The sequence below is a fragment of the Betta splendens genome, chromosome 3 (genome assembly GCF_900634795.4).
Source record: "Betta splendens chromosome 3, fBetSpl5.4, whole genome shotgun sequence".
Classification (NCBI taxonomy): domain Eukaryota; kingdom Metazoa; phylum Chordata; class Actinopteri; order Anabantiformes; family Osphronemidae; genus Betta; species Betta splendens.
Genome location: NC_040883.2, coordinates 6,238,343 through 6,264,252, shown reverse-complemented (window position 1 = coordinate 6,264,252; position 25,910 = coordinate 6,238,343). Strand labels below are relative to the sequence as shown.

Below are 25,910 nucleotides of genomic sequence, written 5' to 3'. Positions count from 1 at the left end.
AAATTAAGCATCTCCTTTCCTGAATAAAAGGTAATAACAACTAATGAACTCAATAATGGGTGTAATTTATAAAGATAAAGCAGCCTGCTGGACCTTCCTGGGTCTTCCTAAGTCTGTCCTGACCCATCTTGTCACATGTATTTACTGTATGTGTCTGTGTGAGGGCGATAACAGGAGGCTAATTCCTCATTGCCCTAATTGAAGATACAGAGAGTGAAATTGAATATTATAAAGAGTAGGACTGCTCTTAATATTCTTCAAAGCCCCTGCCCTTTACAAAGGAAAACCCCATGGGGGTCTTAATCACTCTCAGCCTCCGGGTCTCTGCCCTTGTAAGGAGCAAACATTTACTTTAAATTAACCAGCTTGAAGGAAAGTAAACAGACCTATGGGGCATTTGCTTTTTTTTATTGAGTCACTTAGCATGTGTCATGGTAACTGTCGGCACATCCTTCTTTCCTCTGTCCTCTGCCACCCACTTCTTCTGTTTAAACCTGTCACTTCCACTTCTCCTACGTAAAAGAGGAGTGGTGCATCTGGGTAATTGTTTGACATCCCTTTAATCACTTCCACTCATTTGTAGCACCATATATCATAGTGGCCATGTGCAGACGGAGGGGACGGGAGGAGGGAGGAGGGTGTTTTACTGAGTTGTTTCACTCCATTGTTCCTCCCACGCAGAGAATTACTATGCAACAAACCATAATGTATCTCACTGGGTGGACCGTGATGTCCACTCACTGGTTCAGCCCGAGCTTCATTTGACCTTTTGCATGATTAAACAAGTTTGCCATCATCTGTCCTTAACTAGCCCTGAACCAGTTCCCCCACTCTGCCAGTCACCTGACCCCACCTCCATCCCGAGCTGGCGCAAACTTGCACCATCACCAAGGTTCTGCTAAAATGTCCGGATCGCGCCATCCCAGAATCCGTTCCGCAAACGGGAACGGGATGGGGGGGGGGGGGATTTACAAGAAAGGCTGTAAATAATTGAGGAAAATTTTAACGCACCATTGTCACCAGTGTACGTGTTAGCTGGGATTCTTGAATACACGGTCTCAGGAGCAGTACATTTCCATAGTGATTTGTCTGTTTACACTAGTTTATGCAAGGGCTTTTGTTAACATTACCGCCTACACACTAAACGCTGTGACTTGAATGCACTCGCCCCATTAAAGAAGTAACTAACTGTACGCTATGAAACATTATAGCAATAATTAACGGTGTAACTGTAACTTCCACTCTGGTAATTTTAGGCAGACAAATGATATTGATATTTTATATAATTACAATGGTGCTTGGTGTCTGGTTTGGATGTTGGATTCGTAAAAATCACTTCTCTGTGATTTAACATGGCCACATGTTGCAGCACAGCGCCCTCTGGTGGTCTCACTGCGTCAGTGGCTAAAGCCCAGCAACAGCCACTCCTGCTGAAGGTCTGGCTCCGACCTCCACCCTTCACTAAGACATGACTGCAAAGCTCTCTGTCTATCTGAAAACTTGATTCTTGGTTAATACTGGTTTGATGTGCCCTCAAGCATCCGTTGGCTATCTGCTGCACAGTTAGCACAAGCAGGTAATCTCGCGTCAGTGTCCCAGCTGATACAGCTGAAAAACACAGATAACTATAAAACCGAGCTGTTGTCTTTGTGTTCGGGCAAAGTGATTACATAACAAACAAACAAGGTTGATGAAACAAAATATACACATGGACTCAGACATAAGTGGGAAATGTCTTTTTCTGCAGTACCATAAGTGACCAGCAGATGTCAGACACCTTTCAGTGATTCAGGCCCATGCGCACGTTGACAATACTGTGATTTACTGAGGGCAGTGTTTCTTTCATTCTTGGTTTTCACGGTAACTGGGTTTATAGTAATTATATGTGCTGGCATATTATAGTATATATTGCGAATAGATATATGTAATAATAGGTAGTCTAATAAGAGTAGTTGTAGCAGTTTTACAGTTACAATTGTTGACAATAAGTGTTCATTAATTTCACACAGTTATGACTAAATACTGTAGATATGAGTTATTGTTTACTAATATGATACAATAAATGTACATATTTAAACGCAAGCTGCTATTGTTTGCTTAATACGGCAATATGCCATAGTAAAGTAGTAATAAAGGTTATTGTCAAATCGTGTTTGTTCTTTTCTATTGTACGAATAAAACCTGCAATCATAATGTGTTTGCACAAGTGTACAGTAAAGTTGTAGATTAGCAAATTATTTTGAATGTATTGCAGGAAATGTTCAAGGCTTTGTATCACGTTTGACAGCGCCGACCGGAAGTGTCGCGTGACTAACTTGGGGTCCTGGATACTGCTGCTAACAAGTACCGTTTAATAAAACTCTCTTCGTCTTAGTTGATATTTACTGTGTTATCGCTCGTCATGAGAGGACACGTTGTCTCATAGGAAACCGAGTTTAGCCTGTACGCTTAACTTTACCCGCTCGGTGTAACGGTTCCGGCGGACGCTGGCGTAACTGATCGTGTCCCCTCGTGGAAACTGGTGGCCGCCGCTGGAGCGCAGTAATGACTGCCGCTAACTCGGTACAATAGTTATGTGATCGCCTTTGACAGACCGCGTGGACTAATGCAGTCACCAGATTTAGTCTGAACCTGTTTTATGACCGAACGTGAATCCGGACTTTTCACCTTCTCGCTCGGAATTCTCGACAGGTGACCGGCATTTTATTTTGCAGGGGCCAGACTCGGGCGGAAGGGCGGATGCTGCTAGCTGCCGTTAGCTTGACACAGAGGGCGGACACAGTGGAATCGGTGGGGAAGCTGTAGATCATCTCCAGGCGCTTCTCGGGTGATTTCCCTCGAATGTGCACGTTGTCTAACGGTGCCACCTCTGGGATGAATCCTCCAAGGTATGTAATTCAAGGCTTGGGTGCTGTCCGCGTATGTTATGTAGGGAAGGGCCACGGTGTTCCACTTTTCTCAGGCTGTCTCCCCTTCAGTTTGACTGGCAAATTAGCTGGCTAGCCCGCTTTTTGCCTTGTAGATGGTACGTCTACCTATCACGTCCACCAGCTGCTGTAATATCTTACCAAATGCAAATGTCTCGTGTGTGTTGCAGCCTCGGCGCCTCCGTGGATCTAAATTAACGGGGAATATGAGCAAAAGGAGACGATAGGCAGCGGCGGCTTCCTGTGGGATTTTTTTTTTTTTTTGTTGTTTTTTTGCCCGGTCTATGGAGCGGAGCTGAGAGCAGCTAGCTGGCCGACCGTCCGGCTAGCGGAACACTCCACGGCGCTTGGATGCTGGTTTGGGCCGAAGAGCTGACTGATTTCGGATCGGCGCTACCTGCCCTCTGCGGGTGTGCGGGGGCAGCATGGGGGAGCCCGGCCTGGACGACTCCAACGTGAAGGTGGCCGTTCGCGTGCGGCCGATGAACAGGCGAGGTGAGGAATGGACCCACACACTGACAGCTTATTTCCTTTCGAACCTATACCCGAGGCAAAGGAACGCAGTCGGTGAGAGATCGTGTCATCTGATCAGATGACACAGATAATTCCTCGAGGTAACTAGAAAACAAGCTGCGTCGCACGTCATCCATAAACCACTGGCGAGCTCCCCCTGATTAATTCCCTGCAAACGGGATGCCAATCAGAAATCAGCACCCATTAGTGAAATGAGCTGCTGCAGATTAAAAAGAGCCGTCGTCTGGCTGGGCTTCACTGCACATGTCTCCCCAGTTCTGCCATAAGGCTTCCCTCGTGGCTGCCTGCCATGCCGCTAGGTTTAAAGCTGAGCCGCTCTATTAGATCTACTGTCTCTAAAGCCGGACTCTTTGTCTCCTCTGCTGGCTGGTTCGGATGCCGGCAGACACTTCAGATTGTCCGTCACCCGCTCCTTGGTGTGATTTAACGAAGGCAACAGGATTATGTCAGGATTCTTCAGGCTGAGTCTTCTGCTGTGGAAACACGCCGGGGCACTAAGCAACAAGGCGTCATTTGCTTGACATTAGGTAACTGTGACTTGACTGTCCCAATAACACTACTCCCAACGTACAGCTATTTTCAGCCCCCCCAGCAGCTGCCTGCCCACATGCGGGAACGTAAAGTTGACATTTCCTGGTCGATTACCAGGTTGTGTGTTTGCCACGGAAGGCCATGTGTTCAGTGAAAGGAGGAGGAGGAGGAGAGTTGCTCAGTGGCTGACTGACAATGCAGAATGGATCACATGTATTCCACTTTCTCTCCTCCGTCTGTGCTGCAAAAGTTGGTCACAGGACCAAAAGCTCTTCAAACCCTCACTGTTCCCCGTGAGACAGGGGTTCACTGTCAACGCTGATGTCCTGCCAGCCTGCAGCTGGGGCGACTCTTGTTCCATTAAAGCGATGTAAAAGTTAGACATTTGTTTTGGATGCAACTTCGATTTATTGCCGTAAACAGTGAATTAGCCGTGGCCATGAATTAGCTTATGGTGGGTTTTTCTAATTGCTTTTATGTGGTGGAACAGGGAAGCCGAGGCAAAGGCTGATGGGGCACATGTGGTCTCATGGAGGTAGGGATTTACTGTAAATAAATGCTCCGGCTACAGTTTTTGTGTACATTCCCACATTCGCCTTTGTCCTCTCTGACTACACACACCTTATTTTAGGTAACAACTAACTGTTGGACTAATGTGCTTGGGTTTATTTTTCAGGCATACATTATAATAAAATGCCTACCAAAAAGAAGAGTAGGGGGACGTATATATATATATATATATATATTCAAAGTCTTCTGTCCATGTCTGTTTAAAGTCCCATTACTTTTATGAGTGGACAAAGAAATCAGATCAACACCAGTAGTACTTGATTGCATCCTCTTTTCCAGCTTTACATTCTTTGGTAATCAGGGCTCGACTCAATCACAGCCTGGAGTTTTTGAGACACAGCTCCTCCTCTGTCTCCCCCGTCACACAGTTACTTCAGCATGCAGGAGCTGTAGTTTGGGGAGAGCTGACGGATAAACAGTCACTTTCCCTCACTTGCGTTCGGCCAGCTGGTGTAACGGTTCAGATCAGTGACTCTGAAGTAATTAGCGAGCTCCTTAGACCTTGAGGCCGGCGTTCCTGTGCACCTCAGGTTGAGCGGGAGAGGTGGCGGAGCTTGGACAAAGGCAGGAAGGGAGTCAGTCTGAATGGATATTTGCTAACGTTGTGTAATGCTCAATGTTCCCATGGCTTTGGCCTTCGAAGAACAGAGGCGTAGCAACAGCAGCACTACGGCCTGTGAGTTTCCTGGCTCATGGCAGCGCTGCTGGGCCAAACCTCAGCAACGGTGCGAGGCCAGTGGAAAGTGGGAGCTGCTCAAGAAGCAGTGCAAGGCTGATAACAATGGACACATTTATCCTCAGCACCTCATCACACTTTCCCTTCGGCTGCAGGTACATCCTGCTGTGGGTACACGGGCAATGTAGGGTGCAGTAGGAGAGAGGACGGGACACACAGTTTTCCTCCTCAGCACCCGTGTCTGTGTCAGATTTAACCTTAAACTACTTCTTTCGCCCTCATGATTTTTGACTCTTGGTCTCAGTCCCCTTAACCTCTTTTTTTTTTTTTTTTTACCCTTTGACCTTTTGACATTGAAATTTTAATGACTCTTTCCTTGTGCCGCTGCCTGGAACGGTACACAGTCACGCCCTACGTGCTCAGTGTTACTGGTTTACACTGAAAAGTTTTTGCCCCCCATCACATGCAGCACCTCTCGCGCTGCTGGGAAATGATCAGCCACTATCGGGCAAAGAGTGGTGCACGCGGCCGTTAGCACAACAAGATGGGGCTCACGGTGAGGTGTGTACCACCGCACGCCCTCCAGGTGAAACACTCCCTGCAGCTTCTGTTTGCGAAGGACGTTGAGCAACAGCTGCTCTGCTCCACTAAACATTATAAAACCGTTATTAAAGCGCGTCTCGCTGAGTAGTACGGTTTCAATTCGAAACCCTACATGTAGTGCAGAAGTCATGCCCTGCTCAGATGTAACATCGGTGACATAACTCTAACAACAACGACATGAATGTACCTACAGTAGCAGAAAGGAATTGAAACCATCGATTGTCTTTCCTGTTCTAACACACTTAGTAAAGTTCAACATCCTTGCAGGCGCTTGAGGCAGCAGCACAAATGAAGTGGATAAATTGTTGATTCTAAATCTGTAAGTTAATAATCCACCAACTGGCTTTCAAATATTTACCAGTAAGTTCTAGCTCACGACTGGTAAATGAGTCTGCTTTGCATGTAAAGACTCAGATGTGTTCTCTTTTTTTATGTACATGATCGGTCCTGCCAAATGCTGGATGCTTGCGATGTGCTGGCACTCACTCCTGCCTCTGTGTAGACAAGTATCATTACAGTCAGTCCTATTAGCGAGCCAGGTGAACAGGGAGAGACTTACCAGCCTTGTGAATTTCCATGGCACTTCTTGTTTTTTTCCAGAGCCTCTGCAGTTGATTTTTCTCGTCAGGATTATATCATTTGTAAAAACACACTTTCTGTGTGATTCCTGTCTGATTTTAAACATGTAAAAAGACTGAAACACCAATCATAATCCTTTTCACGTTCTCCAGACTTATCCAGAGTGTGGACATTGGTATGAGAGTATGGGGACCTTTCCTTACGCTTAGTTATAAATGGCCAATTGAAGGACAATAGGTTCATGACACGTGTGTGTGTGTGTGTGTGTGTGTGTGTGTGTGTGTGTGTGTGTGTGTGTGTGTGTGTGTGTGTGTGTGTGTGTGTGTGTGTGTGTGTGTGTGTGTGTGTGTGTGTGTGTGTGTGTGTGTGTGTGTGTGTGTGTGTGTGTGCGCGCGTGTACGTGAGTGTGATAGACCTTGAAAGCCTGTAAGTCCTGTTTATTGATTGGTCTAATACCCACTCTGAGGTAAAAGGTCAGTGTTTCCTTATACTAATGTTTAAACATATTCTTCACACCAAAGAGGGTAAAGGTTTTAGTGTTTTTTTTCTTGACCCTATTTTGTTGCTGTGCAAAGTTAGGGACGATTGAGAGACAACATGAGATTGTGTCATAATGTACAGTAGGAACAAGCAAGAAGACGTGTGTATTTTTAGCTTGAGAGCTTTAATGATGCATTTGTAAAACGATGTGTCGTTTAATCCCCAGAAAAGGAACTAAACACTAAATGTGTTGTGGAGATGGTGAAGAACCAGACGATCCTCAATCCTGCAGGCGGAAACCTGGGCAAAGGAGACTCCAGGTACATTTGTTCTGTTTGGGTTTGTTTCCACAACAAGAAGTAAAAACCTTTACACATCAAACATTTCATCATTTATCTATAAATGTGAAGTTTTGTGTAAAGTGAAATGAATAATACTTATAAGAAAAATGATGTTCCCATTTAGTTAAGTGTAACTTTGTTTAATATCCATCACATCAAAACACTAATAGATGAATTCTGAAATAATCAGTGGATTCATGAGTGATTCAGTTTACGTTACTGTAATTGTTTGATGAAGTTGTGAGCAGCAGTTCTTCCGATAGGTTTATTGTTATCAGTTCATGTGATCCTTTGTTTGAACTCAAAGGGACACGGAGCCTCAGACTCCGTTGTAGACTTAAATCCTCCGTATAGAACAGTATGTACCAGCACCATAGTTTCTTGTGAGCTGCCACATGCCTCCTCCCATTGTCCTGACCGTGATCTGAACAGTAGTTAGTGGTTTGAACATTTTTGTTGATGTTTTTCTTGATTGACTTTTAGAATGCTTTTGGGTCTCATATCATAGAGACAGGTGCATTTAAACATAAATAATTTGGCTGTTGTTACATTTACGCTCAGCAGAATAGGTGTGTGTGTGTGTGTGTGTGTGTGTGTGTGTGTGTGTGTGTGTGTGTGTGTGTGTGTGTGTGTGTGTGTGTGTGTGTGTGTGTGTGTGTGTGTGGTAATATTTAGAACCAGCCAAGATGGGATAGCAATAGTCAATACAAAATATCTAGTATTGTTTGATTATTTGTGTATTGGGTCATAGTCAGTCACTTGGTCTTGCTGGACTGCTAAACCACCATCTTGGAGGAAGCAGCTGTGTTGGAAGAAAAAGCTCCTTGTCCCTGAGTACAGGCTGTGAGACCAGTAGTGGTGGATAATACTGGCTTCAGGATGAGGTTCACAAGATGTCAAAGCAATAGCATGTGTTTGTGTTTCTGTGTGTGTCAGAGGGGCCTGTGTCTGGGAGAAAGACAGCAGCAACAAGACACAGGCAGACAGAGACAATTGCACATTAAAAAGACTGGGCCCACTCCGGTCTTGTGTTCCCCCACTCCAGCGGGTCATAATTCCCCACCGCCTGACTTCCTCCCTTTTTGTCAGCTCTTCAGTTTCTGTGGCAACACAGGGGGAGGTTAACTCCGGGTCGCCGTCAGTGACTGTGTAGCCCCTTCCTCGACTGAGGAGACGATCGAAGGTCGAAAAAACCCTCTCATTTATTCAAGCATCTGTCGACCATAAACTTATCTCTGACTTTTATAGAGGGCTGAACAAGAGCAGCGCCTTAGATTCTCTGACAGTGACAAAGAAACGAGGAAGCGGCAGCAGGGGGACGGACTGGCCGGCTGCAGATGTTATTTTGACTTTGTGTCCAGTTTACATCTGAATGGTGTTTACACTGGAGGTTAATCTGCTGCTTAGCATTTCACTTAATTGCTATGCGTTCAGACAGTAGTGGGCTCAAGGAGGAAGTATGCAGTAATGGTAGGATATTGCAGGTGCAGGTTGTTTGCTTAAGCTAACTGAGTCACTGGGGTGCCCTTTGTTTAAAATAGGGAAGATCTTTGGAAGAAAACGCCTGTGGGAAAGAGAGAGAGTGACTGAATCCGAACTGGAAACTGAGTGTCTGAACTGTGTTAGGATGGTATTGGTTTTATTCGGAAGAAACAGTAAACATATTCAGTAATAAAGATTAAAGGTTTAGTATCTAGTATTGCTCAGTACGGTTTTTGTTCTTTGACTACTTTCTGTTATGAGTGAGTCTATTACCTTGTGCAGGCGTATTAGTCGATAGTAAGGAACAGTGGTTGGTCTGCCAGTTAACCAGGGCTTGCCTGGGGTCAAAGGTCATGAGTGTTTTACGAGATATGTACTGTAGAAGTCATTACCGTTTTGTTGAAAGCTACTGTACTCTATATATAGTGTTATATATTGGATTGTGATGATCCAGGAGCCGGCAGATATTAAATGCAGGGAGCATAGCTAGGAAGAGGAACACGCTGTCAGTGTTCACCTCCTCATCCCCATTCTCTGCCTGCCTTTGTCCTTTAGCCTGCCTAACTTTGATTCTCTCTCACTTCTACTTAAATGGACTTGTCCACTCAGGCATGGGAAGGAAGAAGGGATGGCCTTGTACAGGACTGGTTAAACACAGAGTTTGCAGTAGCCAGCCTGCTTATCCAGGGCCACTGTCCAGCTTGGTTTCTACTCCTGGACTCAGTGCCTCTGATTGACTAAACACATCTGGTCAAGCTAATCAGCTGTGAGACGGGCGTAGATTTTAGCTGGTGAACAAGCAGGACAGTGGGCTCAGGGGAGCCGTATTAGCTCCTGGTGTAGCTGCATTCAGTTTCCAAACCAGGGACAAGAAAAAGACGTCATTTCCTATTTTAGCCCCCCCTCCCTTACTTTTGATTCAGTTTTTCCACCAGTGGCGGACGCTGGGCAGACCAGAGTTCCTCAGTGATTCACTGCGGTAGTGACATTATTCTTGGTTTGAAGTTTAAATATTCTGGTTCTGCTTGTAGATAATCGTAAGTAAAACACTGATACTTTAATGGCAGCTGTCAGGGCTCTCTGAAGGTTGCTGCCTGACACGCGCATTACATTGGACTCACCCGTTTTATCTTTGGACCTGCCTGAATAACTTTGCATCCTCCGAGCACGTCGTAACCTAGGTTTGAAGCGCAAGGTCAGGGCGCCGCGCACTAGCCTGGCTGTCATCCAGGCTGCTAACCTCCCCGCAGCCATGTTGTCACACAGTGCAGCTTGCGCGATGGCCCGATGCTGTTTGCATTGGTTTGGTGGAGCCGAATGTTGACACACACTGACAACAGTCTGCTTCTTGTCAGATTGTCACTAAGGCAAACACAGCAGCTCGGTTTCCAAGGCAACGCACAAAGGAGGCTGTGCTGCCCCATATGTCGGAACGATGTTAGACATTCTATCTGTTTGCATCAGCATGTGAGTGAGGATGTACTTCAATGAATATGTATGAAAGTGGATTTGGTGAGTTGAAACTGCCCAGCCTGAATGAACTAACAGCTGGAGTTTCCAACTGTCCACCAAATTAATGACTCTTGCTTGTTAATCCAGTAACTACATTAATTCAAGAACTGAACGGCATTGAAATCTCAGGCCAAGAAAAAGAAGAGGGGATTTTCCAATGTGAGATGAGATTTTTTTTAGGCTGCTGCCTTAAAATGGTTGTAGTAAGTGATAGGATATTAAACATTTCCATGAATGCACTAAAATGGTCATAAACTGAGCTAGTGAGAGAGAGAATGCCAAGATTATAAATCATTGTGAATGTGTAAATGTTAGATTGAGCATTACAGTAAATTTTGCAGAGTAAAAAGAGGAACCAATAATTTCACTATCCTCTAGATTGTGCTTTCTCATCAGGAGGAGAATTCACATTCCATATCGTGTTAGAAAGTGTCTTCCTTCCATACGAGCTTGTTCACTGTTGGTGGTAGAACAGCAGGTCTTAACCATGGGAACAGTTTATATTTTACTTTAAAGTTAGATGTATTAGAGTCTGAAAATGAAACAGGGCAAGCTTAACCATTCTGTTGCTATGCATCACGTGGACTGGAAATCTGTAATAATTGGTAGTGATTGATCCGGATATGATTTATAAACACCAGACTGATATTATGGTTACGGATTATTCTCTGACACAACTCAGCAAACAGAAGTGAAAGTAGAAGTGCGTTACTAAACGCAGCCCTGTATTTATGCATGAAGTCTGAATTTGATTGTTGCCTAATCACACGCACCATATCAGTGTCTAATATTTACAATAAATGACATAAATGCAAATACTGTAAATAGAAATGTCCATGAACAGTGTTTATTAAAACATCCTAGGACAGCGTGGTGTAATGTGTAGGCTTTTGGGTTTGTTAATTTCAGTACCAGCTAGTTATAATATGTAATATGTGGATATTTTAAGCCCATGAATGTAACAATGCTAACTGCCAGCGTTTGGATCGAGTAGTTCATGAAAAATGATGCTGATGCAACTGATGCAATTTCTGCTTCAGCTTAACATTCCAGTCTCAGGCCCAGCCTCTTTCCTCCCTCACCCCCTGGCTACCTTCAGCCTCCTTTCTATTGCGCATTCCTCGTTTCTCCCTATAGAGCCGCGGATGGTACGGTCCCGGGGAGCAAGGAAAAAAAAAAAGCAAGAACAGTAGAAAAAGAGGGAGGAGGGGGTGAAGCAGCCATGCATTAAGTTATTTTTTAAATGACGGCGATCAGAGCGGAGGAACTGGCTGAAAGGAGCTCTGGGCGAATGGCAGCGTACAAGGACAGGGGGGAGGCGGGTTCACGGCTCTCCTGACCACCTCACTCTCCACTCTGATTGGTGACAAGGGGCCCCTAGCTTTGGTAATGGGCGCTAGAGCACAAGACATGGGCGAAATGACAGCTGTCATCACTATGTATGTCACAACCTGCCACACTGATTTCACCAGTACAGTGTACAGAGATATGACAGCAGGGAGACTGCAGCCATGTAAGATGCTCTAAAGCCCCCAGGGAGCATTCAGAGGAACAACATAAAAGTGTTTTATATCCGAACCTTGAAGCAGATACATTCACTACATGATACAAGTAGACACATAGTCACGCATTTAACCTAACCATTAGGTCTGCACCATACTAAACCCTTGAATACCCTGATGAATTTCTGTGCTGATATGAAGGAATGCCTTTTCTAGAAGGTGTTTGAAGAGCTACTGGAGTCAATTAGGCTGCAGATACAGTGCAGATATTTGCAGCACGTCAGCAGTGGAACGCAAGTGAAATATGAAGTGTTACAGATTGGACTTGATGCTGGCTGGTTTGTGCAAGAGCCGCAGCTCTGGTGGTTTTTAAAGAATGCGTGTGGGTAAAAGGAAACAGGTGTGTGTGTGTGTGTGTGTGTGTGTGTGTGTGTGTGTGTGTGTGTGTGTGTGTGTGTGTGTGTGTGTGTGTGTGTGTGTGTGTGTGTGTGTGTGTGTGTGTGTGTGTGTGTGTGTGTGTGTGTGTGTGTGTGTTGTATCTTATAAATGAATCATTATTTTTTAGACTAATCCTTAGGTGCAGCTCTATTTAAATGCTTTTCATGTTTGGAGGTGTTTTTGCATTCATTTGTGTTTCTGTGTGAACGCAATCCAAATTCCTCTGCGCTACCATCTGATTCCACCACACGCTGTCTTGACCCTCTGCCAATTTTACTGACTTTACCAAAATTTAATGCCTACCACTTTCACCACACTGCTCCTCATACGCATGCACGTGGTTTCTTGTTATGGATTTTAGAAGATTAGCTTAGACAGACGGAGTCCAGAGCAAACAAGCGACTAGAATACAGCAGCTGTACCAGTTCGAACATGTGCACTAACTGTGATCTGTCTTTCCATGTGCACAATGACCCTCCCAACACCATCAGGAATCAGTCCAAGGTAATGGCACAAACACACACACACACACGCTCATGAACACACACATATTCTCCAATGAGCTAATTCCATGGTTGTGAATCATCCATGCTAAACAAAGAAGCTGGTGTATTTCTCTGGATAACTAAGGAATTATGGGGAAAGGCGGTGATACAAACTATGATCTCTCTCTCTCAAATATTTTTACAAAAATGTTTTTCAAAAAAGTGTTTGGTTTATTAACTATAATGGGTGGGTACCTGTTGCTAGGAAACGGGAACATGCTTCTGGCTGTTGTTTTCCAGTTACTGTGTTATTTGCTGACAAATTTTATAACTTTGACTGTCATTATTAATTATTTACATCTAAGTAATGTGTCTGGTTTTGCCACTGAAATTGTGTAATTTTTATTATTATTATTATTATTTTGTTTATTATATTTCAAACCACTCTTTCTGCTGTGTCTATGTGGTGTTCAGGTATTTGCCTATGATTACTGTTTCTGGTCTATGGATGAAACAGACAAGGAGAAATTCGCAGGTCAGTTTATTAACAGTGATCCAGTTGTCATCGCCTTTAAATACTAAACCATTTTGAAATATAAATCATTCCATGTACTGAGTTTTTTTGTGTTGTGCTGGTCCCCAGGTCAAGAGGTTGTGTTCCAGTGCCTTGGGGAAAGTCTTCTCCACAACGCCTTCCAGGGCTACAATGCCTGTATTTTTGCCTATGGACAAACTGGTAAATAAACATGAGAGCCCTCACTACTCAGGCATCAGCAGGAATCCTGTTTGTCAGTTCATTAGATGCACTTAGATCGAGCTATGGCCAGGGATACATAGAGTAATAGATGATGAAAACATGATTCTTTCTTACACACTGGTATACAATAAGCCCCACTGGAAACATTCAGGTTAGTATTTGCCTTATGTTAATTTCTAACATAACAGCAGTCGTTCAAGATTTACCAGCTTTACCTGTTGGTGCTCAATAGGGTGTCACAGAGATGCTTCCCCTTTTACCTAGAATCCCTATGTGTTTGTGTGTGTGTTTAGGTTCAGGAAAGTCGTACACAATGATGGGTTCAGGCGACCAGCCAGGTCTAATCCCACGCCTGTGCAGTGCTTTGTTTGAACGAACCCAGAAGGAACAGCGGGAGGAGGAGAGCTTTACTGTTGAGGTGTCTTACATGGAGATCTACAACGAGAAGGTCCGGGATCTACTTGACCCTAAAGGGTACGGTGTCAGCTGAATGCAGATTTCACCAATGAAATAATGCCGTGGTCCTCTGAAGAACGTATGGGTTCCAACAAATATACTAAGCATGCAAACAAGGTCATTAATTTAAAAGTTAAACATAGAATGTGTGTATCTGTAATGAATTTTTGGGTAAATTCCAGTATATTAGAACAGAGAAAGCCCCAGATTGACTGTGGTTCCACCACCTGCTGTGGTCAGTGGATAAAAGGATTATCCTCCTGCTATGTAGCCAATGGAGGCCAGTTCATGTCCAGCAGGTCAGCAGTAAATCAGGGGCACAAGCCTCTTTCCACTACCCCAGACTACCGTAACCTTTGACCTTCAATCACAATGCGACCTTTAACCTCAGTAAAATGAGCCAAAGCGGCGAAGGCCATCTGACAGCCATATGGGCTTTGCTCTGGAGCAGAAAATGATTAACTTCTCAAGTCTGGAGCAGGTTTGAGTCATGGTCAGAAAGCCAAGCGCTAACGTAGCCTGTGTGAACTGGTAAGATTTGTGGTGATCACCAGAACAAGCCAAGCCCACTGCCACCTTTGCCAGTACACAGATGAGCAGTACTGTTGTGTTTTAAAGCATGTTTTTATGCTTTTGTTCAGGGGCAGACAAACTCTGAGAGTGAGGGAACACAAAGTCTTAGGTCCCTACGTCGATGGATTGTCTCGGCTAGCTGTTGCCAGCTACAAGGTAAAAGTGTTTCCATGAAACTCCAGGACACTGAGTTCTGAGTAACCAAGTACAAATGAAATCTTTATTAAACCATGTGATCTGCACCTCATTAAAGAAATCTTTTAAGATATAAGTGGTCAAGGGAATAAATATAGGGAAACCTCATATTCTCACTAATGTGTTATTGGCTTTTTGTTGTTATAACAGGACATTGAGTCTCTGATGTCAGAGGGGAATAAGTCTCGAACTGTTGCTGCTACGAACATGAATGAGGAGAGCAGTCGATCCCACGCCGTCTTTAACATCATCCTCACGCACACTCTCAAAGACTTGAAGTCTGGGGTAAGATAAGGCTACATGCACTACCTAGCTTTTCCTTTAACATGTGACCATGCATTCAGTTTTAAAGATAGAAACTCAAAAGCATTTCTTTGCTGTAGATAAATGTTAAAAGCTTGAGTGGTGGCCTTCACTAGACCAGCCTCCACTGGGAGGTCTGTCCTACCACCTAACATCCATGCCTGCCTCCCCACAAACTAATCCTAATTCCCACATCATCAGATATTAAATTCAGGCTCTCCTTGCACATCCCAAACTCTCTGTGTGATTATGCTCACTTTGACTGGACAAAACGCTTCCATCGCTCTTTTGATCAGTCAGCTGCTGCTGATGACGATTCCGGCTGGTTAAAAGCCGGCTTCCAATGGGATGATGTCACTTCAGCTGTCTGATTTGGCACCCGAAGAAAAGAAAAACTCCAAATGACTAATGCTCAGTCCTCTCTGACCCACTTGGCCACGCTGGCTCCTTGCTCTCGTTTCCTGGCGAATTCGCTACCAGCAAATCCTGTTAATAATTCACAGGAATAACTTTGAGCTCGTCAGCTGATATAGGCTGCTCTGTTTTCAAGGCACACCCAGAGTCAGTCACTGGGTTACTCAGTCAGTGGCTTCATCAAGCAAGAAGACAGTGGGAAAGACTGTGTAGTGAGCGAGACTGTTAGCTGACACATTCCTTCATTGCATGAGTCAGATGTTTATATACTTTGCTGCTTTTTTGTGATCTAGTTCTAATTTCAAAATGTAGTAAAACAACACCAGTTTGAGCCCCAGCCACTAGGCAGCAGAGTCCACTCATTTCCACTCATGTGGAAATATAATCAGAGCCTGTATTTCTGCAGTTGATCCTATGCTGGCTGTTGAATATTTCTGATGACTGTGTGTTTTATGTTCCACTTTTTCCCCTTAGAGGAACTCAACTGTGAAACATTATAGACCTGTTTTCAAAATACATAGGAAACCAAAGGAAAAGAACAATGCTGTGTACACACTGCAATAATACTCTTACAGTAAGGAACAATGGGTGATAAGTAGACAGCTCAACCATGGAACACCCTTCTCAAAGGAGAAACAGTAGTTAAATATCATCTAAACACAACGTTAGTCCAGTGTTTTCTTGTAAAATACCACATATATATATATCTTATGTATAATTCCATGGTCATATTTTTATAATAGGACCATATTTAAATGGTTTGAGGCATTTCTGTGCGGTCTCGCTCCTGCCTGTCTACTTGGAGGGTTGAACTATAGCTGAAATACCCGGTGCCTGGGCACCACCCTGCTTGTCTGCCGCTTTCAGGGCCTACACAATCAAACCATAACGTTTTAATTTTAATAGGTTTCCACATATACAGTATAAGACGATAAGAAGATCTCACCAACAAAGGTTACAGAGGGTGATGTTGCTGAATTTAGCATGTAATAGAGCATATATCATGACTACGGTTACATCTACAATAGTGCTGAAGTAGACAGTGTACTGTACTATCTGCAGTGCATATCAGCTTTACAGTACACACACAAAGCGACAGACACATATAGCAGGTGGAAGAATCCATCATTAGCAGATGAGTCATTGTGACATTTGTGATCTCATCCAGACCTGTCAACCAAACTCACAAAGTTCAGTTAGTTTACACTTTGACCCCTTTTGTTGGCAAACCCTTAGTCAGTTGTCAGTCTGTTTTGTGATGTGTGGATGTTGTGGCATGCCTGCTTCTTTATGTATCAGGGGAAAATGCTACAGTTGTCATTTTTATCAGCTTTTCCTTATATAACCAAAAATAGAAACTGAAGATGTCTGACACCAGGAGGATGCCGCTTTGTATGCGACAGTGTAGTCACTATTAAATTACAGTGTGAGGTAGCCGCTTTCTTATGCACTACAGTACGTGCTAGTGTTCTGTGTGTAATATTCACATGTAGGGGATGTATTTTAGACAATGGTCTATTTTGCATGGTGCTAGCTTGGTGTTAAAGATACACATCTGTTTGTTTAATATTCCGTTCCCTCCAGGGGGACTGAAGAAGTACCAGCCTGATGCTGATCTGTATCAGAGCTCCCTGAGGTTGATCTCTTATCAGTTAGTCCCATGACCGGCTCTCTTCAGGTTTCAGGGCCTGGGGTTTGGTTTAGTAGAAGATTCTAATTTGTTGTTAAATGTCAAACATTTGAGTCTAATAACGTGTTTGAGATGAGCACTATCCAATCGTCAAGACACGGTTGCCTTCATTATAACACTTACTTGACATAGGCTCAATGCTGCGTGTGATAAAGTGTGATATTTAAAACCAAACAATGGGTCTCTGGACACCATAGAGTAAGGCGTATATATGTGCTTCACTTTATCATAAGATGTTTCTGGTGCAAGAACTTGCCCAGGGGAACTGGGGACCTGTTTTTGAACTACAGTACAGGAAACAGCGACTATATTTAGTTCCTTTAGAAAAACTTTAGATGCTGTTAGCAGGGTACAGCGTTTGTATACAGAAACAGTTCTAATTCTGGTTAAAAAAGGGTTTTGCTGAAAAACAGCTGTAAAAGTTGGGCTTTATAAATAGATAAAATTAATCAAACCAGGATCTGCTGAAGTTGAGCTGCTGAAATAGGGCTGGTAGCAGGTCATGATCTGGTGTTACATTCAGCCCCGTCAGCTAGTGGCCTGTCACGCTTTGCTTGAAGAGGATCCGTCCTTGCACACATAGGAAGGCGATATCCACACCTTCAGCAGCTCCTCCTCCAGAATGTGGAGAACCCCCATCAACAAGAGACTGAAAGATGAGAAACCAAAGCTTGAATGAGCTTAGTAAGAAGCACGTGGTTGATGGTTAATGATGAGATGGCTGAAGCATTGTTACCTGTCGCCTCAACGTGTGAAAGTCAGTATAGTGTGAAAATGACCTAAAATGACAATTTGTCCCTGTTATTTGTTCTCTTCAGACAAGTGGGGAGAAGGTGAGTCGCTTGAGTCTGGTAGACCTGGCAGGAAGCGAGCGAGCCGCAAAGACTGGAGCAGCTGGAGAACGACTAAAGGAGGGAAGCAATATCAACAAGTATGTTAAGACTGAATAACGTACTGTATACAAATGTGATATATCCTTATTTGTTGTGTGCAAAGGAGCTTTCAACCACCACACCTCCATGTTTGCTTGTCTTCTCGTCAGGTCTCTCACCACCTTGGGTCTGGTGATCTCTGCTTTGGCTGAACAAGGAACTGCCAAGAACAAGAACAAGTTTGTTCCTTACAGGGATTCTGTTCTGACATGGCTGCTGAAGGTACATAGATGACCAACACAACACCTTTTAATGTGCATGTTTATTTTCTTATAACGGAGCCTTTTTCCCTTTCATCTCTCTGCTCTGCCTGTTTCTAGGATTGTCTGGGCGGCAACAGTCGCACAGCAATGGTTGCAACAGTGAGCCCAGCTGCAGACAACTACGAGGAGACGCTGTCCACCCTGCGATATGCCGACAGAGCGAAGAACATTGTCAACCACGCTGTTGTTAATGAAGACCCCAATGCTCGCATCATCAGGGAGCTTAGAGAAGAGGTGGAGAAACTGAGAGTCCAGCTGACACAGGCAGAGGTGAGCTGACTTTAAAATTCAAACGATCAGCTTGAAATCTCTGCTTTGTTCTGCTCTCAATGGTCTTTTTCTTTTTCCCACAGTCTTTGAAGGCACCGGAGCTGAAGGATCGCCTGGAAGAGTCTGAGAAGTTGATTCAGGAGATGACCATCACTTGGGAGGAGAAGCTGCGCAAAACTGAGGAGATTGCACAGGTGAGGCCCAATTGAGAAGGTTTGAAAATCTAACAAAGGAATCAATTAAAACTGTGTGAATGCGAGGTTTGTCTGTGTGTTTGTAGGAGCGTCAGAAGCAGTTGGAGAGTCTGGGTATTTCTCTCCAGTCGTCAGGGATCAAAGTTGGAGACGATAAGAGTTTTCTGGTGAACCTTAACGCTGATCCTGCTCTTAATGAGCTGCTGGTGTATTACCTGAAGGTACTCATGCATGCCCACATTCTTTATCCTACATTTTTATTCACTTTTCCTATTTACTCAGAAAATCAAACAATATTACTACTGTTAAGTTTAATATCTGTGTTTTAACATGTGTCCAATTTACCTATTAATAAAAATGACTTTTCAACTGACTATAATAGACTTTACAAGCACACAGTTTGATTAGATACAGAACAAACATAGAAAGCCAACACAGGCATAACGGGGACAAGTAATCTGAGATCAGCTTTATACCTAGTCATTACTCTGATTCTAAGCTCATTGTCTTCTTCATGTGTCAGGAGCACACAAAGGTGGGCTCAGCAGATTCTCAAGACATCCAGCTGTGCGGCATGGGCATCCAGGCAGAGCACGGTGTCATCGACATCACAGCAGACTCTGCCGTCATCCTCACCCCCTACCGCAATGCTCGGTAAATAAAATTAAACCACCAAACCAAAGTTCGGCCAAAACTATTTTTACTGTACATCGTACAGTAATTGCTGTTTTCATTGTTATAGGACATGTGTAAATGGTTCTCCAGTAACCAGTGCTCTGCAGCTTCACCATGGTGACCGTATCCTCTGGGGAAACAACCACTTTTTTAGGTAATTTGATGCTAAATTTGTGGTTGCAGAACATTTCTCATATGATTTAATTATTTTACACAGTGTGTTTTAGTTTTTCTTTATCCAAAAAAAGAGAACTGTATTTAAATATTCAGAATTTTGTTAACATTTTGCATGACTAGTTCTAGCACATAAAAACACTCATTTCTACAAATGAGCCAGATTTGTTATTAAGATGTATTCCTATACTTAGAATCAACTTGCCTAAGCGGCGTTCACGTGGAGCGGATGATGAGGATGGTGAAGGTGGTGTGATGAAGAACAGTGGCAGCAGTGAGCAGCTGGACGCCGACGGTGACACCGCCAGCGAAGTGTCCAGTGAAGTGAGCTTCTCCTACGAATTTGCCCAGACGGAGGTTATGATGAAGGCTCTGGGGAACAACGGTAATCAGGAAACCTAAATGAGCCATTTAGTGTGGTGGTTTGTGTGTGTTGTCTCATGGCCGTCTGCTGTTTCCTGTCAGACCCCATGCAAGCAGTTCTCCAGTCTTTGGAGAGGCAGCATGAGGAGGAGAAGCGCTCCGCCTTGGAGCGACAGAGGCAGATGTACGAGCAGGAGCTCCAGCAGCTCCGCAAGAAGCTGAACCCGGACCGCCTGTCGATAGGCAACTCGGGAGCACCAGTGTCAGCTCAGCAAGGTCCAGGACAGCAGTCTCACTACCGCAGCCTGGAAAGACTCAGTATGGGAGGGATGAGCCATTCAAGCAGTGCTCAGAGCAGACTGAGGCAGTGGAGTGAGGACAGGTGAGCGTCTTTATCTGTGTGTGTGGACTATACTCAGAATCCTCATGCATGCTGTACTGGTAACCTTTACTCGATCTCCTCTCCTCCTGCAGGGAGGCAGTGTTGGTCAGGAGTTTGCGGCGGTTACGGGAGCAAATAGTGAAGGCGAACCTCCTGGTGCAGGAAGCTTGTTTTATTGCCGAAGACCTGGAGAGACACACGGAGTACAGAGTCACTCTGCAGATCCCGTCGGACAACCTCAACGCAAACCGAAAGAGGGACGCTATCCTCAGTGAACCGGCCATTCAGGTGCGCAGACGGTGTCGAGGGAAACAGATCTGGAGTTTGGAGAAGATGGAGAATCGCCTGGTGGACATGAGAGAACTGTACCAGGAGTGGAAGGATTATCAGCTCAATGACCATGACAACCCAGTGAGCCATGTTTCTCACCAGTCTTGCGTAATACTCAGCATTTATAAATAGAAATAATGAGCAGTTAAAGCTTAAGGGTTTGTAGTAAAATCGTATACTTTCCTCCTTGTTTAGGTGATGCGTTCATACTTCCGCCGAGCTGACCCGTTCTTTGATGAGCAGGAAAACCACAGTCTAATTGGCGTTGCCAATGTTTTCCTCTCCTGTCTCTTCTACGATGTCAAGCTGCAGTATGCTGTCCCTATCATTAACCAGAAGGGGGAGGTAGGAACTCACACACTCTTGCCCTAAATGGATTTATTAAACATCAAACAGAAAAACATTGCCAGGTCACATTCTATACAACATTTATTATTATGTATTGAATTATTAAAATAGTCTAAATGAGGATGAACATATCTGCGAGAAATGGGTAAAGGTTGTGTTGTTTCCCTGCTTTTGTACAGGTTGCAGGGCGCCTCCATGTGGAGGTGGTGAGGGTTGGAGGAGGTTTAGAGGACAATATGGCCGGAGGAGATGATTCAGATATCAACCAAGACACTGAATTCCAGGATCGCAAACTTGTCTGCATGGTGAGACAGATCAAAAAGAGAAAATAACTTTATATTATGCTTATGTTTAAAGTCACGTCCTCCATAATTTATTATATATTTATACTTAGATATTTTTAAAAGACTCTTGATCTGCTTGTCTTCTGCAGATCAAGATCCTGCAGGCCACAGGTCTGCCCCAGTACCTGTCAAACTTTGTCTTCTGTCAGTATTCATTCTGGGACCAGCCCGAGCCCATCATTGTGGCCCCTGAGGTCGACCCATCCTCCTCTTCACCCAGCACCAAGGACCCCCACTGCATGGTGGTGTTTGACAGCTGCAAGGTGAACATTCAGACCGCTACCCTCGCGACCTGTGACGGAGTAGAGCCATTGTTGTGTGTCATATCGACAGTGATTTTATTTATCATCATGCTGCAGGAGCTAGCGGTGTCAGTGAGTGAGGATTTTATCGAGTATCTCACAGAGGGGGCAGTTGCCATCGAGGTTTATGGACATCGGCAGGCAGACGCAGGCAGGAACCCCGCCCTGTGGGACCTCAGCATCATCCAAGCCAAGACACGCAGCCTACGAGACAGGTAGGCACATACCGACTTTTAGAAATGCCTGAAACCAGCTTCAGAATGCCTATCTGCCAGTGCAGTGGCTGATGTAGATGTACTGATAATGTTTGCTTTGCAGGTGGAGTGAGGTGACGCGTCGCCTAGAGCTGTGGATCCAGATACTTGAGATAAATGAGAACGGAGACTTTGTCCCGGTGGAAGTGGTTCCCGCTAGAGACGTACGGACGGGTGGAATCTTTCAGCTTCGACAGGTAAGGATGGACGCCAGAGGTGGAACTACAAAGTCTCACCTGAAAGGTCAACCTGCCAACCGTTCTCAGACTCATATTAAATCACCGTGTCCTCTCTAGGGTCAGTCGAGGCGAATCCAGGTGGATGTGCGTTCGGTTCAAGACTCGGGGACCATGCCTCTGATATCTGAGATTGTTCTCGCAGTGTCAGTGGGCTGTGTGGAGATTAAAAACACCACAGCAAACCAGGAGGGGGATGAGATGGACAGTTATCAGGTAGATGACTTCAATGGCACCTTCTGCTACCTGCTTTTTATAAAAATGAGATGTGAACTCACAGAGTTGTTGGACAGGAAAGAGATCTGGAGCGCTTGCGGCGGCAGTGGCTGACTGCGCTCACTAAGCGACAGGAATATCTTGACCAGCACCTGCAGAGCCTTGTCAGCAAAGCAGGTAAACCACGCGCAAACCGAAGCATTCAGACGTTTGAGGCCGTGCATTTATTTGGTGTTGATTAGTGTAGGAGGTTCTTGATGTATCTCTGCCGTCATGTGAACAGAAAAGACAGAAGATGACATGGAACGAGAGGCCCAGCTGTTGGAGTGGCGCCTGACTCTGACGGAGGAGAGGAACGCTGTGATGGTGCCCTCTGCTGGCAGCGGCATTCCTGGAGCACCAGCTGAATGGTAACAGCACACGGCAGCGTTCATTTGGGTTTTGGCTTCTCATGTTGCGTTTACACCATTAAATCTACAATGCTTTTGTGATTACAGGGTTCCTCTGCCTGGAATGGAGACCCATATTCCTGTGCTCTTCCTGAACCTCAAAGGTGAGTCGATTCCAATAGTTCAGTAACACATTTAATCAGATTTTAAATATATTACTGTGACTTTACTTTTGTTATACGTCTTAAATGTACTACTCTCAGGTTGCTTTAGCATGTATTGTTTTGTTTTTCCAGCTGATGACCTCAGCTCTCAAGATCAGTTTGAGGTTCCCGAGGCTGGAGGTTGGGACGCCACCCTGAGTGGCGAGGATGAGGACGATTTCTTTGACCTACAGATTGTCAGACACTATGACGGGGAGGTAAGGGTGCAATTGCTTGGTGCACATTCCTGAGGGAAAGCCCAGAACTCCCTGGTCATTGCATTCATGACTGGATGTCCGCCCCTCCAGGTGAAAGCAGAGGCATCGTGGGACTCCACCGTCCACGAGTGTCCCCAGCTCAGTCGCGGGGGCGCGTGGCCCGAGCAGCGGGTGTACCTGACCGTTCGAGCGGTAGTGCAGCTCAGTCACCCTGCTGACATGCAGCTGGTCCTGAGGAAGAGGATCTGCGTCAACGTTAACCCAGGTCGCCAGGGGTTCGCTCACAACTTTCTCAGGCGGATGTCCACCCGCAGCACCATTCCTGGCTGCGGGGTCACCTTCGAGGTGGTCTCCAACATCCCTGGGGTGAGGGGGAAAAGAAGAACCTTTCTGTTTTTGTCAAAACGTGTGGCGGCGATGATGGATTATCAAACGTAAAACGTGATGTTGCTCTGTCTCATTAGGATGCCCCTGGATCAGAAGACCGAGAGATGCTGGCCCGGCTCGCTGCCAGTGCACACAACAGCCAGTCAGCTGACGATGAAGCTGCCATTGAGAAATACCTGCGAAGTGTCCTGAGTCTGGAGAACATCCTGACCCTGGATAGACTCAGACAGGTAGATGGACAGACACACTTAATTCCACTAACTCAGTTTACCATTTGTGAAATCTTGAATGTCCTGTTGGTTGTAGGAGGTGGCGGTGAAGGAACAGCTGGCCAGCCGAGGCAGGAGCAACAGACGGAGCCTCAGTTCTCCTTCTGTTCACAGGGTAAGACTCTAATACCCAGACACCGTACAGTAGGTAATGCCATTATATTGCAAATATCATATTTCTGAATAAGCTCTCTGTCCATACTCAGCTGACGGGGAGCAGACAAGACCTGTCCACAACCTGCCTGCTGGAAGATAAGGTAATCCACTTTCCAACCATACTTCAGTCCTCTGATGTTCTATTGTATTATTTCTGAACCAATCTCTTGTCGTCACCCTGCTTCTCTGCTTCTCAGGGTCGATGGGAGAGCCAACAGGATATCTTCATGCCTTCTCAGTTCCATCGCACCCTCCCCCGCCCGGCCTCTTCCCCTTCCACCTACTCCACCTCCCCATCTTCATTCCCCACTCCCTTCGCCACGACACCCCCACAGAACCAAGAGCCAGAGCAAGGTAACTTACCTTCTGTTACACATCTGTACCTTCTCCATCAGCTCTTCTTCCCCAGGTCCATGTAACTCTTTCTACACTGCTCTGCCTCACATGTCTACCACCGTTCCCTCATTTTCCATCGCTCTTTTTTTACTGGATGCATTTATTTGTACTTCACACTGATCTCACTAATGCTCATAGTTTCATTTCAACTCCCTTCTCCTCCTCTTCCTTTCAGTCTTATTTTTCATTGCAGTTTAAGATGTCTAGTTTCTCACTTCAGTTCCATCATTCTCCATCATTACTGTACTTTTCTGCTTTGCCTAACATAATGTGTCATTTTATTCCTCGCCAGACATTATTAGAGCTTCTAGTGTCTACTGTAATTACATTATTGTGGTGTTAGTCAGATTTTCCATTGGTGCTTTTGATTAATTCTGTTTAGAAATGAACAGAATTAATTGATTTTAATTTGTCTGTGTTTCTCAATCAAGTGATGAGAATTGTTCACATCCAGCTTATGTCTCCTGCTGTCAGTCTATCACAATGTTGGAGGGTTGTTGCCATTTCCTGGACTCGGCTTTCAACTTCCTGTTAATCTTTCACACCTCCTTTATTTTCCACATCTCCTCATTTCCTTGCCTACTTCCTTTCTTCTACTTCCTCCTCCTCCTCTCTGGCCTCCCCGCTCCCCCCTCCCCAGGTCGTTCAGGGCTTGCTGCCTCTTATCTTTCAGTTAAGGCGCTGGTTCCTCAGATGCCAAAGCTGCTCAAGTCATTGTTTCCAGCACGAGATGACAAGAAGGAGCTAAGACCTTCACCACACAACCAGCAGGTCAGAGCACATGTAGTAGTGCAGAGATTCCACTCTTCTGCATTGAAGGCTCATATGAAGAAATTAGGGCGCGGCCTTTCTCCTGTGGCCGCTTGGTTTGTTTTCTCCGGCACTTCGCCAGCAGTTGCATTATTCTGTGTCGCGCTGCGCCGTCAAATGAGCAGCCTGACTTATCGATAAAAGCAAATCATTATTGTTAAATTTCCATCATTGATTATTATAGATTTGTCGATTCGTTTTTGACGCCCTGATATTTATTCTTTGGCACTCTATTTAAGGAAAAAAAACAAAAAGCTATATATTTTATATTTTTTGTACTTATTCTAAAAAACAAAAAAAAAATATTTACTGATCCTACATTGGGGAAGTGTTAAATAGGTCCAGCTATAATAGCTTTCTTTAACATTTTTATGGAATTAAAGTGATAATGTTACATATCAGTAGTGAATTCTTTCTTTACTCTGCAGCATGTTCCCCGTATTGTGACCTCGCCAGGATCAGATGACACCCGAGTCAGGCCTGAGACGGTGAGCTTCATCACATCATCACATATTAGTATAATTAGCTTTACATTAAATTTTCCTCCTTTTACTTTACACATTATGTATCTGTATCTGCAGTCAACTAATATGTGGCTCCAAATGTCCCATGAAGAAATTAACAGCTGATGCAAATGTTCCTTCAAAAACCCATAACAGGCTGCAGAATTTTGCACGAAAGGCCGGAATAATGTTTCAGTATAAACTGATTATTGTTGTTTTGCCTTGTCTGCATGCTGTCGTCTGTCCCT

General features: G+C 44.7%; 1 protein-coding gene across 5 annotated transcripts in view; it reads left to right on the top strand.

The window, feature by feature from the left end:
* The first annotated feature begins 2,312 nt into the window (after positions 1-2,312).
* Positions 2,313-25,910, top strand: part of kif13ba (kinesin family member 13Ba) — a 29,412-nt gene continuing 5,814 nt past the window's right edge. Inside the window, exons 1-37 of one of the 5 annotated variants that reach the window (XM_055507251.1) lie at positions 2,313-2,343; positions 2,715-2,888; positions 3,098-3,422; positions 7,127-7,220; positions 12,667-12,679; positions 13,135-13,195; positions 13,304-13,396; positions 13,711-13,891; positions 14,515-14,602; positions 14,792-14,926; positions 17,867-17,979; positions 18,091-18,202; positions 18,301-18,513; positions 18,597-18,707; positions 18,794-18,928; positions 19,231-19,361; positions 19,450-19,536; positions 19,751-19,941; positions 20,022-20,301; positions 20,394-20,739; positions 20,827-20,976; positions 21,159-21,284; positions 21,413-21,586; positions 21,683-21,840; positions 21,944-22,076; positions 22,176-22,331; positions 22,409-22,508; positions 22,615-22,741; positions 22,829-22,884; positions 23,017-23,141; positions 23,232-23,507; positions 23,606-23,758; positions 23,835-23,912; positions 24,004-24,054; positions 24,151-24,307; positions 24,990-25,120; positions 25,588-25,647. In XM_055507251.1, the coding sequence (XP_055363226.1) occupies positions 3,353-3,422; positions 7,127-7,220; positions 12,667-12,679; positions 13,135-13,195; positions 13,304-13,396; positions 13,711-13,891; positions 14,515-14,602; positions 14,792-14,926; positions 17,867-17,979; positions 18,091-18,202; positions 18,301-18,513; positions 18,597-18,707; positions 18,794-18,928; positions 19,231-19,361; positions 19,450-19,536; positions 19,751-19,941; positions 20,022-20,301; positions 20,394-20,739; positions 20,827-20,976; positions 21,159-21,284; positions 21,413-21,586; positions 21,683-21,840; positions 21,944-22,076; positions 22,176-22,331; positions 22,409-22,508; positions 22,615-22,741; positions 22,829-22,884; positions 23,017-23,141; positions 23,232-23,507; positions 23,606-23,758; positions 23,835-23,912; positions 24,004-24,054; positions 24,151-24,307; positions 24,990-25,120; positions 25,588-25,647 (4,665 nt within the window). In that variant the 5' untranslated portion in view covers positions 2,313-2,343; positions 2,715-2,888; positions 3,098-3,352. Of the gene's footprint in view, positions 2,563-2,714; positions 2,889-3,097; positions 3,423-7,126; positions 7,221-12,666; positions 12,680-13,134; positions 13,196-13,303; positions 13,397-13,710; positions 13,892-14,514; positions 14,603-14,791; positions 14,927-17,866; positions 17,980-18,090; positions 18,203-18,300; positions 18,514-18,596; positions 18,708-18,793; positions 18,929-19,230; positions 19,362-19,449; positions 19,537-19,750; positions 19,942-20,021; positions 20,302-20,393; positions 20,740-20,826; positions 20,977-21,158; positions 21,285-21,412; positions 21,587-21,682; positions 21,841-21,943; positions 22,077-22,175; positions 22,332-22,408; positions 22,509-22,614; positions 22,742-22,828; positions 22,885-23,016; positions 23,142-23,231; positions 23,508-23,605; positions 23,759-23,834; positions 23,913-24,003; positions 24,055-24,150; positions 24,308-24,989; positions 25,121-25,587; positions 25,648-25,910 lie in introns of all 5 variants that reach the window. The other 4 variants (XM_055507253.1, XM_055507250.1, XM_055507252.1 and 1 more) reach the window with 4 other exon arrangements.